Source organism: Schistocerca piceifrons, chromosome 1 (genome assembly GCF_021461385.2).
Source record: "Schistocerca piceifrons isolate TAMUIC-IGC-003096 chromosome 1, iqSchPice1.1, whole genome shotgun sequence".
Taxonomy (NCBI): domain Eukaryota; kingdom Metazoa; phylum Arthropoda; class Insecta; order Orthoptera; family Acrididae; genus Schistocerca; species Schistocerca piceifrons.
The window spans coordinates 799,245,792-799,260,880 of NC_060138.1; the positions used below are offsets into that span (position 1 = coordinate 799,245,792).

The 15,089-nt window shown below is 42.0% G+C and overlaps 1 protein-coding gene across 1 annotated transcript in view; it reads left to right on the top strand.

The window, feature by feature from the left end:
- Window positions 1-15,089, top strand: part of LOC124798809 — a 128,367-nt gene that overhangs the window by 14,613 nt on the left and 98,665 nt on the right. The window contains exon 2 of the mRNA XM_047262342.1: window positions 1,115-1,293. Within this exon, the coding sequence (XP_047118298.1) occupies window positions 1,279-1,293 (15 nt within the window). The 5' untranslated portion in view covers window positions 1,115-1,278. The remainder of the gene's footprint in view (window positions 1-1,114; window positions 1,294-15,089) is intronic.

The window sequence follows — 15,089 nt, forward strand, 5'->3', positions numbered from 1 at the left end:
CCCTTCACGCTTGATGTCTTCCCCGATGGTCACGTCATCTTCCAGCAGCATAACTGATGGTGTCCCCAGGCCAGAATCGCGCTATAGTAGTTAGATTTGCATGTTACTGTACTCGCGTTGTCTTGACCACCAAATTCGCCCGATCTGAACCCGATGGAACCCACGTGGGGAGCTACCGGACACCAGCTCCGTGCCTACAAATCCTCGCCCTTAACTTATGGGACTTTGCTCACCTACTCGTAGACATTTGGTGTCACATACCTCCAGAAAACTATCAAGACCTTGTCAAATGCTTGTCAAACACAATCTCTACTATACTACGCTCCAAAGGTGGACCACCACACTAATAAGATGGTCATAATGGTTAGGCCCAATAGCGCATAAGTACGAAAGCAAGGCGATACTACGCTGAATTGTAGGTGATGCAAATAGTAGAATTCGACCAAGGCTGCAGCTTCTGTGGCACTGACGACTGTCGCCGGAGATCACCCAGAAACATCGATAGACTGCTTGGTCACAATACATCCTGTCTCCTCCGTCAGATTTTGGCGGAATCGATGTCACGACACTGCTTAGATACGAGTCCTGCATTGCATCGTTTGCTATTAAAATGGCGGCGAACGCATGTGAAGGAGCCATGGTTCAAATGGCTCTGAGCACTATGGGACTTAACTTCTGAGGTCATCAGTCCCCTAGAATTTAGAACTACTTAAACCTAACTAACCTAAGTACATCACACACACCCATGCCCGAGGCAGGATTCGAACCTGCGACAGTAGCGGGCGAGCGGTTCCAGATTGTAGCGCCTAGAACCGCTCGGCCATCCCGGCCGACGAAGGAGCTATATCTGTCTCGAGAAGAACGTGGCTAATACCATACGCCCTTTCTTCAACTATTGGAACAACCAGACAGATTTCACGAATATGCGACAATGTAGAGAGAAACGTTCTGTCACACACGAGATGATACATGGTAACAGTGATAAGCAGTCCAACTTCAGAAAATGCATTTCAGCAGAAGAACGGTTATTCGTAACTAAAAAATACTTTTTCATTCATTCTGTCTAACAGCTTGTTCAAAAAATTAAGTTGCTGTGTACCTCTTATTTTGCTAGTCATCGGGGCTCTGGTCGAGCGGGACTCATCACTGAAGAGAATATTTTACTTCAGTCCAGGCCTAAGACGTTTCTGGAGACGCCCCGGACAGTGTTGGGATACCAACCTGGCTGTCATCCGACATATCGCCCGACAACAAAAGCGATGGTCTGGAGTGCATGAAATGATACAAAGCCAGGTGAGAAACTGGTATGTAAATAAGTGGCGCTTTGTTTAAGAAGATAGAGCTTGCTCAGGAGGACTGGGATTCAAATCGGTATTCGGCCAACATGGCTCTGCATCCGCAACCTGCTTACTGTGTGTGTTGGAGCGTACTTTGTGTGCGACTTTCCTGAATGTCAGTAAACCTCCATCTGAGCTCCAGTATCTCTCATTTTTCTGTCATTATAATTTCACAAGCTATATGTGCAAAGAAGTACTGTGTTATTTGACTCTTCTTGGAATTTTGACAAGAATCCAATTTATGATGCACAACACCTTCCTCGCAGCGTCTACCACTTAAGTTGAATGAAATTCTATTTCACGCTTCTCATCTTACTAAACGAACCTCTCAAGAAAAGTTTTCCTGAAGTTTACTTAGTAATTTCAAGACAAATGCGGAAATAATTCCCTACACAAAACCATCGCGAGCCGACCGGGGTGGCCGAGCGGTTCTAGGCGCTTCAGTCAGGAACCGCGCGACCGCTACGATCGCAGGTTCGAATCCTGCTTCGGCATGGATGTGTGTGATGTCCTTAGGTTAGTTAGGTTTAAGTAGTTCTACGTTCTAGGGGACTGATGACCTCAGATGTTAAGTCCCATAGTGCTCAGAGTCATTTGAACTATTTTTGAAAACCATCGCCGATTTCCTTCCTCCCCATTGAGCAGTTCGAGTTAGTTTTTACTTCAATTGATTTAACGTCGATAGTTCTCTAAATTTTATTTATACGGAACTGTGGTTGTTGAGATGCAGTAGATCAATTTTTATTGAAGCTCTGCGCTGTTTACACACCAAGTTTGTAATATACTTCCATCCATTGATTCCGTCACCAGCCCTTGTCGTATATGAGGATATGTAGCGCATCTGCGGACTTTGTTTCCCAGAGCGGTATCGAAACATAAACATAAAAAGATACGGGCGAAACATGAGAGGAGAAAAACACTTTTGAGTGCAGTTTAGGGTACATAGTAGCGTTTACAACGATTCCCGTCTCTCGACAGAGAAGTAAAGTTGCAACTTAATGTCACTTCGCTATCTAGATTACTAGAGAGGAGCATTGGCTTAGATTGACAAGGATGTGGAAACACATCGGGTGTACCCTGTTTATTGAATAATACAGTCACCTGGTTGTAGTCATATAGTTATATAACACAAAATCTAAAGCGGTTAGCTAGTCGTAGAAGTGAACCCCGTTCGTCCTGACAAGGAGCAGGGGATTGTTTGAGCGTCCTAACTGACAAAACACTGTTCAGCCCAGAACATATGTTAATCCATTGATTGTAGGCTTCTCCACACATAGCAAGATTCTAGAGACAGAGATGCGACGACTAATCAAACAGGTGAATGTTTCTGTACTTAAGCATCAAGTTAAAAAAATTGGTTCCTTCATGTAATACAAGCCTTGACAAAGCGTTAGACGACTTGTCAATTTTATACCACCGCCGCACGCTGAGAGACGTCGAAAGCAGAGGATTTCACTAAGTAGCACCTTACGAAACTGGACTTTTTCCATGTGATGACTCATTAAAATCAATACCAAAGACGCCTGCTAGACTATGTCGAGGATAATACACACATCAAAAGAAGTTTTGCATCACCCCAGTTCCCAGAACTCCTGAAGATAGACGTTGACTGTGGATATTGTATCACAGACACAGTCCCTTTGACTGTTCAGAGATGTCACTAAAGCCGCCCAAAGATGTATACAACCATGCAAGAGCAGCACGTATTAGACGGAGGGGGTCAGACAGCCGATCAGCTCCAGTCATTCCACCAGGAAGGAGGTACACGGCTCGTGTTGTCTGTAGTTTAACCATACTTAGACGGTCAATACCGCGTTTGTTATTTTTGCCAGGAAGGGCTCTCAACAAGGCAAGTGTCCAGGCGTCTCGGAGTGAACCAAAGCGATATTGTTCGGACATGAAGAAGATATAGAGAGACACGAACTGTCGATGACGTGCCTCGCTCAGGCCGTCCAACGGCTACTACTGCATTGGATGACCACTACCTACGGATTATGGCTCGGAGGAACCCTGACAGCAACGCCAACATGTTGAATAATGCTTTCCGTGCAACCACAGGACGTCGTCGTATTACGATTCGCGCAGTAGGCTGCATGATGCGCAACTTCTCTCTGACGTCCGTGGCGAGGTCCATATTTGCAACCACGACAACATGCAGCGCAGTACAGATGGGCCTAACAACATGCCGAATGGACCGCTCAGGATTGGCATCATGTTCTCTTCACCGATGAGTGTCGCATACGCCTTCAACCAGATAATCGCCGGAGACGTGCCTGGAGGCAACCCGGTCAGGCTGCACTCCTTAGACACACTGTCCAGCGAGTGCAGCAAGGGGGAGGTTTCCTGCTGTTTTGGGGTGGCACTATGTGGGACCGATATACCCCTATGGTTGTCATGGAAGGCGCCATAACGACTGTACGATGCGTGAATGCCATCCTCCGACCGATAGTGCAACCATATCGGCAGCATATTGGCGAGGCAGTCGTCTTCATGGACGATAATTCGCGCCCTATCGTGCACATCTTGTGAATGACTTCTTTCAGGATAACAACATCGCTCGACTAGAGTGGCCAGTATGTTCTCCAGACATGAACCTGAAACACCCCCATTTTAAATTCCTTTATTGGGTTTCGTGTGATTTACCGAAACCGCCAAACAGTTAATTGTTATGATTATATTACCGTGTGCTTAATGGGTGAAAGGCTATCGGTTTTTCTACTGTGGCTTCGGGAGTATTTCAACCGAATGCGGCTGTTCTGAGACGGAACAGTTAATGATTGAAAGTTTGTCTATTATTAAGGACCACCGAGGTTGCGATGTACAAACTGTATTGTATTTTCTACGAAAACACAAATTCTGACGCAGTTGCTACCTTCGCCTTACACGTCTAATTACAGTTATATCATTTATTGATTGTGGGTTTTAAGTACTTCGTCACACGCAATGATGATGGTTATCATTCACAATAATCCTCACTGCAATCCATGGTTGTTGCTGGCCGACGCGGTTGGTGCGAAACACGTAATTCGGCACTTGTCACTTTTGGTTTCATATCACTCGCGAATCGGTATCGATGAGGGTCCACCCCACGACGATCAGGGGGACGCGCTCATTTGTCATACTCCGGTGAATTTTACCGTTTAAAACTCACTCGACCACCATTCTTGCCCGTCTCTCCAGTACTACTTCTCACTCAACACACTCTCCAGTACTACTGTTCACTCGACACTCGTCTCACTGCCTACTGCGGCGCTCGACAATCGACTCCTGTCTGCAGTCGACCTGGGTGTCGGATACTAATATCTATGCTTGTGGGAACACGGATCCCTTACAAACCCTAAAGCTGATAAGATTAAAAACAAAAAAGCAAACTTCAACAAAGGTTTTACACAGACAAAAATATTTACAATGATGTAGATAATAGATAACACGTTACAAAGCAAGGCTTTAAAGTACTTCGAAGAACTCTTGTACAGAACAAAAGGAACGTGCTACAGGGAAACATTCCAATTTAAATATGAACACCTGGCGTTTATCACTCATTGTAAACGAAACTGTTGACCAGAGCACGCTTTCCTATTCAATAGTTACAGAAATGCTTTCCAAAGGCAAGTCGTTTTCCTTCTACAATTCACTGAGTAAATGTGGCATTTGGTTAGACTGAAGCCATGTTAATTTCCACAATTGCTACGAGGGACAGTATGTACAGAAATGGTAGAGTTAGAATTGAGGGGTTTGCTGCAGAAATGGTGCAACCCACAAGTTTCCTGTTTTTAGAAAAAACGAGTGAAAGTTAATGAAACCGTATAAATTAACTGTTACTAGTACAAAAATTGTTCTTTGTACTTGGAGTGATATTATTAACTATAAATATTTGCTCTGTACATGAACTTAAAAACTGCATTTTCAGTGCCATAGCCGGCCGCTGTGACCGAGCGGTTCTTGGCGCTTCAGTCCGGAACTGAGCTGCTGCTACGGTAGCAGGTTCGAATCCTGCCTCGGGCATGGATGTGTGTGATGTCCATAAGCAAGTTAGGTTTAAGCAGTTGTAAGTCTAGGAGACTGATGACCTCAGATGTTAAGTTGGTTGGGGTTGTTTGAGGAAGGAGACCAGACAGCGAGGTCATCGGTCTCATCGGATTAGGGAAGGACGGGGAAGGAAGGCGGCCGTGCCCTTTCAAAGGAACCATCCCGGCATTTGCCTGGAGCGATTTAGGGAAATCACGGGAAACCTAAATCAGGATGGCTGGACGCGGGATTGAACCGTCGTCCTCCCGAATGCGAGTCCAGTGTCTAACCACTGCGCCACCTCGCTCGGTAGATGTTAAGTCCCATAGTGCTTAGAGCCATTTGAACCATCCAGTGCCATAATTGTGGGCTATACTATTTTACGTCCAAGAAAAATTTGAAACTTTATTGGTGTATTCCACATTTTTCTACTTTTATACTTCATTGTTGCTCTCTACGAACAAAATATGTATTTACTGCCAGAATGAAGTAACCTACATTATCATAGTTTTAAGAAAAGTGATGGAAATAAACAGTACGTATTAAAGAAAATAAACATCGTTTATTTCACATTTTGCTACAGACATGGGATGCAAAGTACAACTTCTTTCTTTACTGGCATTAGTAAAGAAAATAATGTAAGTTTTTAAGGTAATGTTAAAAAAAGTCTAGATATTTCTCCCAATAAACAAGCAATCACTCATTTTCGCCTTCTTCACTCAAAAGATATGTCTGGAAGTGTAACCTGTGAATTAATAGTTTTTCATAAAAGCTGTGGTGAATAGGAGGAACATATTTTATCAGCTTCCTTAAATATTTAGCTTTACGGTGCGTTGTTGTAGGTTTTTTTTACCTTAGATAACTTCAAAAGCGTGTCACAACCTGGTTGATGCATTCGACGTCCTTTTCTGGTTTTGTTGCAATTCATGGACCTGTATGGCATATCTCGATTTACTGTTTCAGAGAAATCTATTTCAAATGGTTTTTCCTTGTGCAATTTCAGCCGTTGTATCTTCAGCCAGTTGATTTTGTCACTGTCTATACATATTTTCCTCTTAATAATTATATCTTTCAAAGGTTTGATGCTTTGAAAATCATCTCCCTGTAGATAAGTGACGAAATTTGTTTCCTTTCTTCTTTGCCGCCCCAATAATTCTAATAAGACTTTCAGCATAAAAAATACGAGTATATTGTTCTTTCTTCACCCCATTATCTCTACATGAGAAATCCTGGTCACAGCCACGAAAGAGTGTCCTGGTACAAAAATTTGTAGCTATGTTGTCTCAGCACTAATCTCTGGATTCGTGACAATGTACAGAACATAAGAGACAGATTGAAATTTCAATTCCCCCCCCCCCCCCCCCCGCCCCACAGGTATCACTATAGCAGACCGATTTCTTTACATGCAAAGGAAGATTTTTCACATAATTCAAAATACATGAAGCAACTTCCTGCGATCCTCTAGCTGCTTGTGCCTCTGTCAAGAAATACAAGGAAGCTTTGTCTTCTACTAGATTGTGGATATAGGAATTGAAGCAGCTTAACTGCCGTAGATAGTATATCTCAGAAACTGGGAGTTTAGACAATGAAAGAACACTCTGCAAATCAAATGCTATAACACACATCTCAGGATCAGATATGGCCAGTTCAAATGGTGCTGAGCACTATGAAACTTAACATCTGTGGTCATCAGTCCCCTAGAACTTAGAACTACTTAAACCTAACTAACCTAAGGACATCACACACATCCATGCCCGAGGCAGGATTCGAACCTGCGACCGTAGCGGTCACGCCGTTCCGGACTGAGCGCCTAGAACTGCTAGACCACCGCGGCCGGAGATATGGCCAGTTCTACATCTTCCTTCATTTAGGACCTCGCCAGCTCAGCTCTTCGAAGGTGTAGTTGATGTGACAGTTCCAGCATTTTCTTTTCATTTTTATCAGTTGAAGTTGCCATTTGTTTTTTTTTTTTAATTTCACAGCTTTTACACGTATCAGAATGTGGTGGATGGATTAAAAAATTGAAATCTGAGGTAAATACCTGACGGTAAAGAGATTTCCCTCGTTCTTTACACCAATCCAAGTACAACAAACTATGTATTTTAGCAATTTTCAGGTCGGGATTAAGGTTTCTGAATTTGGGCTGTCCTTTCTGGGTAGTGTGAGTGGTACCTTGGGAATGATTCTATGTGTTCTTCAACTTGACACTTGACTTTTTTTTAAGGTTTACATTTACCACAATTATCTGAAGCGACTTCTCCTTTTTGTTTGTAAGAAGTAACAGCACGGTCTAGCGAACCAGACGAAATTTGAAAGGTGTTTCGGAAAGCAAGTCTGCACACATTAACATTAGTACCATCCTGTTTCTGTAAGGTGAATGTACGAGTGAATGAACGACGTGATTCTATTGTACTATGTAGTATATGACCGCTTTTTCAATGTTTGTTACACCAATCCACAGATAAAACTTTTTTGAGCTAATTAACCTTCTTTGCCAAGTTAGTGGAACCTTTCAAAATTGCACTGCCTGCCTTCTTCAGGAATATTAACCTCACAGTTTTTAGGACAATTACAATGATAGAAACTAAACGTCTTGTACCTGCAAGTAACACATTCCATCTTCTTTGTATTTCGTTTCCACAAATCATGGTTCCTTGTTCTCTTTCTACCCTTTTTTTGAATGGCAGGAGGGTCATCTTCAACGTAAATGAAGTTTCCACTCGCATCTAGATTAGGAATTCCATCTCCTTCATAGACAGTAACTATTGTTTTAGTTGACGAACTTGTCATTTGTCCATCATTTCCAGGACCTGTGAGAGTAGGGTCACCTCTTTTACTTTGTGGATCATTTATAGGTGCTGACACAGCAAATGCTTGTAGTCTTTTCACATTTCTCTTTTTAAGCTTCCTTGTGGAGGTTTCATAATCAGAGTCATCTTTGTATGAAGAAGCGTGTGGAACATATTCTTGATTAGACTACAGCAGAGCGAAAAAATGCAAAGTAAACAATCTTTCGTGTTTCAATGGCAGAGAGACAGGGTGCTTGTTGTAATGACTGCAGCATTTATTTTCTTCACAAGATCGTGAATGTGATACTTCCAAGAGAGCTTTTTATCACACCTGCTGTGTTACAACACATTCTTTGCTACACAGAAAATACGGATGCACTGTAATCACTTGATAGTTCACAATTCAGGTTTGTGCCGGGTCGTCGTAAACCGTAGAACAAACAAGCAGAATAACACAGATAGTCCGGTATCAAGCAAATGTGCCAATAATTCGTGAAACAGCAAACCAAAACGTAGTCCTCTAAACACCAAGGACACGAAAATATGGTGTAAGCGAGGCAGAGGCTACAGCGCAGCAATGTCTTGCAGCCTACCAGCAGCTGGGTTTTACTCCCAGCTTGACGTCAGTAGCCAGGGCCATTTGATGGTCCACTGGCACCTCTCCCAGCCGCCCGAGGAGTCGTTGACAGTGGACATGACGGGATATCGTCCTCGCTATCGGATTACATATACCAGTTATCCTAATTCTAAGTATTTGGAACGCTCGACTTCATTGAAAATTTGGTCCTCTTGGGATAGCAAAATTTGGCTTCTACTACAAGAGTTCAGTTTCACTAACTGTATGCCGTTCTAGCAGCTAAACATGTCTGTTTTGAATAGTCTGCGAACTAATGTCCTCTAGCCCATTTGGTATTTCTTACAGAACCATACCGGTTCTAAGCAAATTGCGGAAAAACTGGATCATCCGCCAGACAGATAAGACGTTGATATGACTTTGTGCCACTACTTTAAAGCACCCCAGTCAGATTCAAACCCGTTCTTCGTTTGTTGACCCTGTAAGAAAACACACAGTTTCCTATTTCCCAGATGTAAATGAATCACTGAGTAGTTTTTCATCTAGTTCCATATGTTACATCTTAGACAAAAATATAGTATAGTCCACAGAGTCACATGTTTAGTTAAATCGAAGAAGATATCTTCAGTCGTCAGGCTATCATTTAGCCCCGCAAGTCTCTCACACGCAAAATATAAAACTGCATTTTTTCTCACAGCTCCTCTCCTGCAGCCAAAGGGCAAGCCTGATAAATTCTACGTGCCAAGTTATGTTACTGCTCTCTTAAACATTGAGTCCTCAAAATTTTCGAAAACACTAATAGAAATGATATTGGCCTACATTAATCTACAACATTTGTATTTTTCCATAAAGTGGGTTTTCTAAGGAGTGTTCTTACCGTTCTGGGAACTGACGGCTACTGAATGACACCTTGTATCGGTGACGGAGTACAAAAATAATGAGGGATATACTGATCTTTATAAGTCCTCATAGCATTTCATTCCACAATGTGAGTCTCTATTGACAAATGATTTAATAATAGATTCAGTATACTCCTTGCTTGTTTCTTGTAGCTGCACGTGACTTAATTTTCTTGGGACACCAGACTTTAAGAATTAATGTCATAACTTTGAACTAGAAATTACAGTTGGCATAAAATGATACTTCTCTCATTTACAAAAAATCAACGGTTAGTAATCAGGTACGATAATTTTTTCCGAAGAAAACCTTAGTACCGGGTGGTTATACCAAAACTGACAGTGTTCCGAGTGCTACAATGACGACTGTATACATTGCAGGGCGCTGAATCATCGTAGGTATGTTCGTTAATCGGTGTGCCCCCGGTGTATGCTGAAAAAAGTAAAAGTTCCAATTCCTGACACTAGGCGAAAGTATGGCGCTCTAAGCAGTGACAATGTGAAATGTTTCCTATTTGACGTCTGTATGCTGTTTGTTGCTTGGCGGCGCGTGTTGATTTCTTTTATGAAGTGATGGTGTAAAGGTTTATGAAGGTTTAAAGGTTTATGAAGGTTGCAGTTACCCGTACGAAACGCGATGGCTGTTTGAGATGAAACACCGTGCACTGCTGGTAAAATTGTTTTATCAGACCGCAGCAACAGCAGCGCTGCACTGCGGGAATATCGCCAACATAAACAGCCGCGAAGAGACCCCATCTCAAGAAATGTTCAAATGTGGGTGGGACCAAACTACTGAGGTCATGGGTCCCAAGACTTACACACTACTTAAACTAACTTATGCTAACAACAACACTCACACATCCATGCCCGAGGGAGGAATCGAACCTCCTGCGGGAGGGGCCGTACAATCAGTGATATGGCGCCTCTAACCGCGCGTCTGTCAAGAAATGGGTTAAACAATATGAACAAGAAATTTTTAAGAAACAGGTGAATCGGGTGGTGCACCAGGGAGAGAAAGGCGGCCCAATCCCATGGCAGTCATTGATGAAGTTGTTGCAGCCATAGCCGACCGTGCAACACATACCTCAATTTCTGCAGCCGGTGCTCGAGCTGTGATCAAAAGATTTTGCGGCGCATTTGACAGTGGTGTCCCTGCTAGATTCAGAACGTGCTCCAAATGAAGCTCCAAGATAGACATGTGGCTGGTAAATATTCTTCGGCGGACGAGACAGATTTTACTCTGCACGGTGCCGTCAATGCACAAAACTGTCGCACATACGGTCCTACTCCGCCACATGTTGTGCAGGAATATCCACTGCCATCAGTTTATGTGACTGTGTGGCGTGGTTTCAAAAGTTCATTTAACCTTGGTCCGTTTTTCTTTGAGGAGATACCCTCTCGCGAGTCTGTTAGGTGTATCGTGACATATGTACGTTAAAAGGACCTCCTTGTGTAACGCGTTATTCCAGCTTTGCGCGAACGCAAATGTGTCCCCACCACTATTTTCGTGCAAGATTGGGCAACACGACACGCCGCTTGTCAGGTGAAAGATTTGCTTCGAGAAATGTTCGGTAACGACCGCATCATTTCTAGACAATTTCACGATGTTTGGTCTTCCGGATCCCCCGATCTAAATCAATGTGACTTCTAGTTGTGGGGGTATCTGAAAGATCGTGTCTATCAGGGATGTTACGGGACTCTACCTGATTTGAAGGATAGCATATGACGACATATCGCTCTGATTACATCGGAGATGTTGCGAGCAACTGTCCATCATGCCTTGTTATGGATGCATATTACTGAGTCGGAAAAGACTGAATACATATTGTAACTTGCGACCATATTCTAATAAACGTGTCAGAACCAGCGTAATGATGTGTTTGATCGTTCCACCGCTTTTCCTGCACCCAGGCTATATTCTGTACATTCTAACTGCTTCCAACGCCATATTTTCAACTGGTGGTGAGCACGCCGATTAACAGAATACCGACCACAGTCTAACATAACAGTCGCGACACTTGGCCTCGATTTTGTTGCCTACAGCGCCAGCAGCGCCCCAAGCGGCTGGTAGGTTGAACTGTGAGTTCGGCGCGATCGTGAAAGCGAATAGTGATGATTATTTTGATTTATACAATGGTTTATACCCTCGGGAGCGTTTATAGCGCAATAAATTGCAGCAACAACAGGAAGAAGACACCGTAGCTGTCTCTTTTTAGGTTTCCTAAGGATCCTGAGAGGTACATACCATCATGTTACTAAACTGTATCGTCAGGATTCACTTGCAAATTATATGTGTATAAATGATGAATGTATCGTTTTAGGAGCGGAAAATGGCTTGTTAATAGCAGACGAGAAGACCTTATGAAGAAAGACCCAGTTTACCTGTATAATAATATTAGGTTTTGTCCGCTACATTTCGAAGAAAACCAGTTCATGAATGCAGACAATAACAAACTCGTGTGGAATGCAGTACCCACACTCTTTGACAACCTAAATAAGCCACCTCAACTGACGATGAAGAGGAAACTGCCACAAAAATTCGACAGTCAATCTAAAGCTGTAAAACAGTCGTATGACACAGAAGCAGCCAGTTCAGCTCTCCATGTATCAGTGCCAGATTCGTGCGAATCGTCACCACAGACGTGCTTTGACGATAAAGTGGTTAGATTAAATGCAGCTGTTCATGTCTTACAAAAGCGTGTGAAGTGTCAGAATGTGCAGATCGAGCGAAACTATTACAGGACAAGGAAAGTGCCTACAGACAGACTATTTGAAAATTATTCAAATATTTGGTTTTTCGTGAAATGTAATGTAATCAGCTCATTATAATGTTTTCAGCATATTTCTGCCACTATTTGGCAGTTGCTTTACCCACTTTGAATAATATAAAGATTAAGGTCGTACTTGTGGAAACAGGCAACAATGACACACAGTAGGCCTACAGAACGATAAACGCGCTGTCGATCGCTTTTGCATGTAGATTTACATGTCTGTGCTTCTTACATGTGAATCTGTGTGTTTATATTCTTTTGATATCAACGTGGTAAGCTGCAATTATGTCCAATGTCACAAGTGTTTCTTCACGAATGTGTTGTAGCTTACCACTCTATTCATGGTTTTTGTTCATACTTGCACTTATTTTAGAATCATTAATAGAAACATATATGCCTTCCGATACTAAACAAACTCTTGGAGGCAAGAAAATAACTCGAATAATTCGGAAATTACGTAGGAAATGGATCTAAACAAACATTATGCTTACAACGCGTCTGACGTTCACCTTACCTGCCGCTTGGAGCGCTAGTGTCGCTCCATCTGTCAAACGGCAACAACTTTTACAGCAGTGAGTGTCGCGACTGTTATGTTATAGACTGTGATACCGACGACGTTTCAGCGTCCTGCGATGTATACAGTCCGCACTGCAACACTCGGGACACTTTCAGTTTAATTATAACCATCCGGTATTTATTCTGTGCGGAAACGGAGCTTCTCTTAAACGCAAATAATGTTAAATTGATTGTCTATTAGTAGCTGTTGAAACGAATTCACTGAGTATTCTGATCTGCTTTCCCCATTTAGTTAATGAACTAATTCCCGCTATTAAACGAAGGTTTGTGAAGAAGGGATTCATCTTAACTAAAGTAATCCTAAAAAGTCTAGCCTTTCTGCATGCAAGTACAGGAATCTACCAGTGAATGAACACAGATCCACACACATTACTGTCATTTATAATAACGATTCACCTTGTCCTAGACTTATTCAGGTGTACGCCGCGTTTAGCGCTTCCTGACCTACGGATAATCTCAACCCGCATCATCGAGATATGTGTATTGTTTGTAGCCATCAGCATCCTCTAAAATCTGATGTTAACTCACCTTACAGCTTTGTCAAGATGGGGTTGATTATGACGTCTGAATAGCTGGTCAAAGTCGACATTGGCGGTGTGAATCCGCATGACATTCCTGTTTATGTCATAGCCTTAACATAAGCGCAGTCCTTACTAAGACTTTTCTCAACCTTCCCTACTATAACTTCCTGATTCTCCTTAGTAGAGTCCTTACCCAATGCCTCTGAGTATCCTGTCACCTTTCTAAGCTTTGGACTTAGCTTAAAAATGCTGGTACCAAGGTATTTCCTACCTAATGCTTCGTGCAAATGCACACTGTGTCACTGGCTGCCAAATAGCAGCATAACCATCCTGTTCTTAACGTTTCTGTCTAACTTAGGATTTTTAACAACGTTAGCAATCTGCTCGATCAGAGTCTAATGTCTTAACTTTTTCTTTGTCAATTCCGATCTGCGGCTCATGTCCAATAGCGACATGTTGCACGTAAGACGAGGGTCAACTGCAAGTGACACCTTCGGATTCCTATTCACAGCGGTGAAAAATGTGATATATGAGATTCTGAAAGCAAGCTTTAATGATTATTTCTTCGTTTTTGACTGTGACCCAAATATACACTTACTGTGCAAAAACTTTATTAATATGACATGAAAGTGGCATAAAGATAAGAAGATGAATGTTAGTCATTTTCTGTTTCCACTAGTATTATAACTGCTGAAAATGATGAGTACCGTCTTTCAGACGCATCTGACTTTCGTGTTCTATTGTCTTAGTAATATTTATCACAGCTTCGACTAAGATTGCTCCGAAACCTGTCTCAGTTTCATACCAATGCACTGATTGCACCCAAGCTGGTTTCCTACAGTAAACAGGGGCGGTCCTATCGCTTGGACAACCTAAATAGTAACCCCAGTGTTCGGAAATTTTTTTCTCATTCGTGTTTATCTTAATTCGTGTCTCAAGATGTGTTCAGTTCTTCCAGTCATGTTAACCTGTAAGGTCATTTAGTAGTTACATTGTTACCGTTATTGTTATTATTATTACTGATGATACAGCTTACAAAATTTTTTATGTAGCCATACTCCCTAGATAATTTAAACCTAAGATATTGTACCCTAATTATCGCTAGTGGCTATGATTATTTCTAGGCTTCCTGTAATTATAGCTCCTTTTTGGTTTGCTATTTTTAGGTTCTTTGGTAATTAACAGAGAATTGTTACTACGCCAACTTTTGAGGAATTGTAGTCTTAAATATCAATAAAAACAGTCTCTATCGCGTTTGCAGACTTTTTATTTGTTGGCAACCGATTTCGACCCTTTCCACACACCATCTTCAGGATTACTCTGCTGTAATACAGTAATTACACGCATTCATACTGAATGTGTATTATTACTGTATTACATCGGTGTATACTGAATGCGTATTATTACTGTATTCTTAATGCATGTTATTACTGTGTTACAGCGGTGTAAGCCTAAACATGGTCTAAGGAAAGGGCCAGAACCGGTTGCCAACAATTAAATAATCTGAAAACGCAATCAAGACTGTTTTTATTGATTTTTTAACATTTTATAGCAATCGCTGTCCTCCAGTCACGAATGCTTTCTAATATTTTAAATTATAATTTTATTACTTCATTT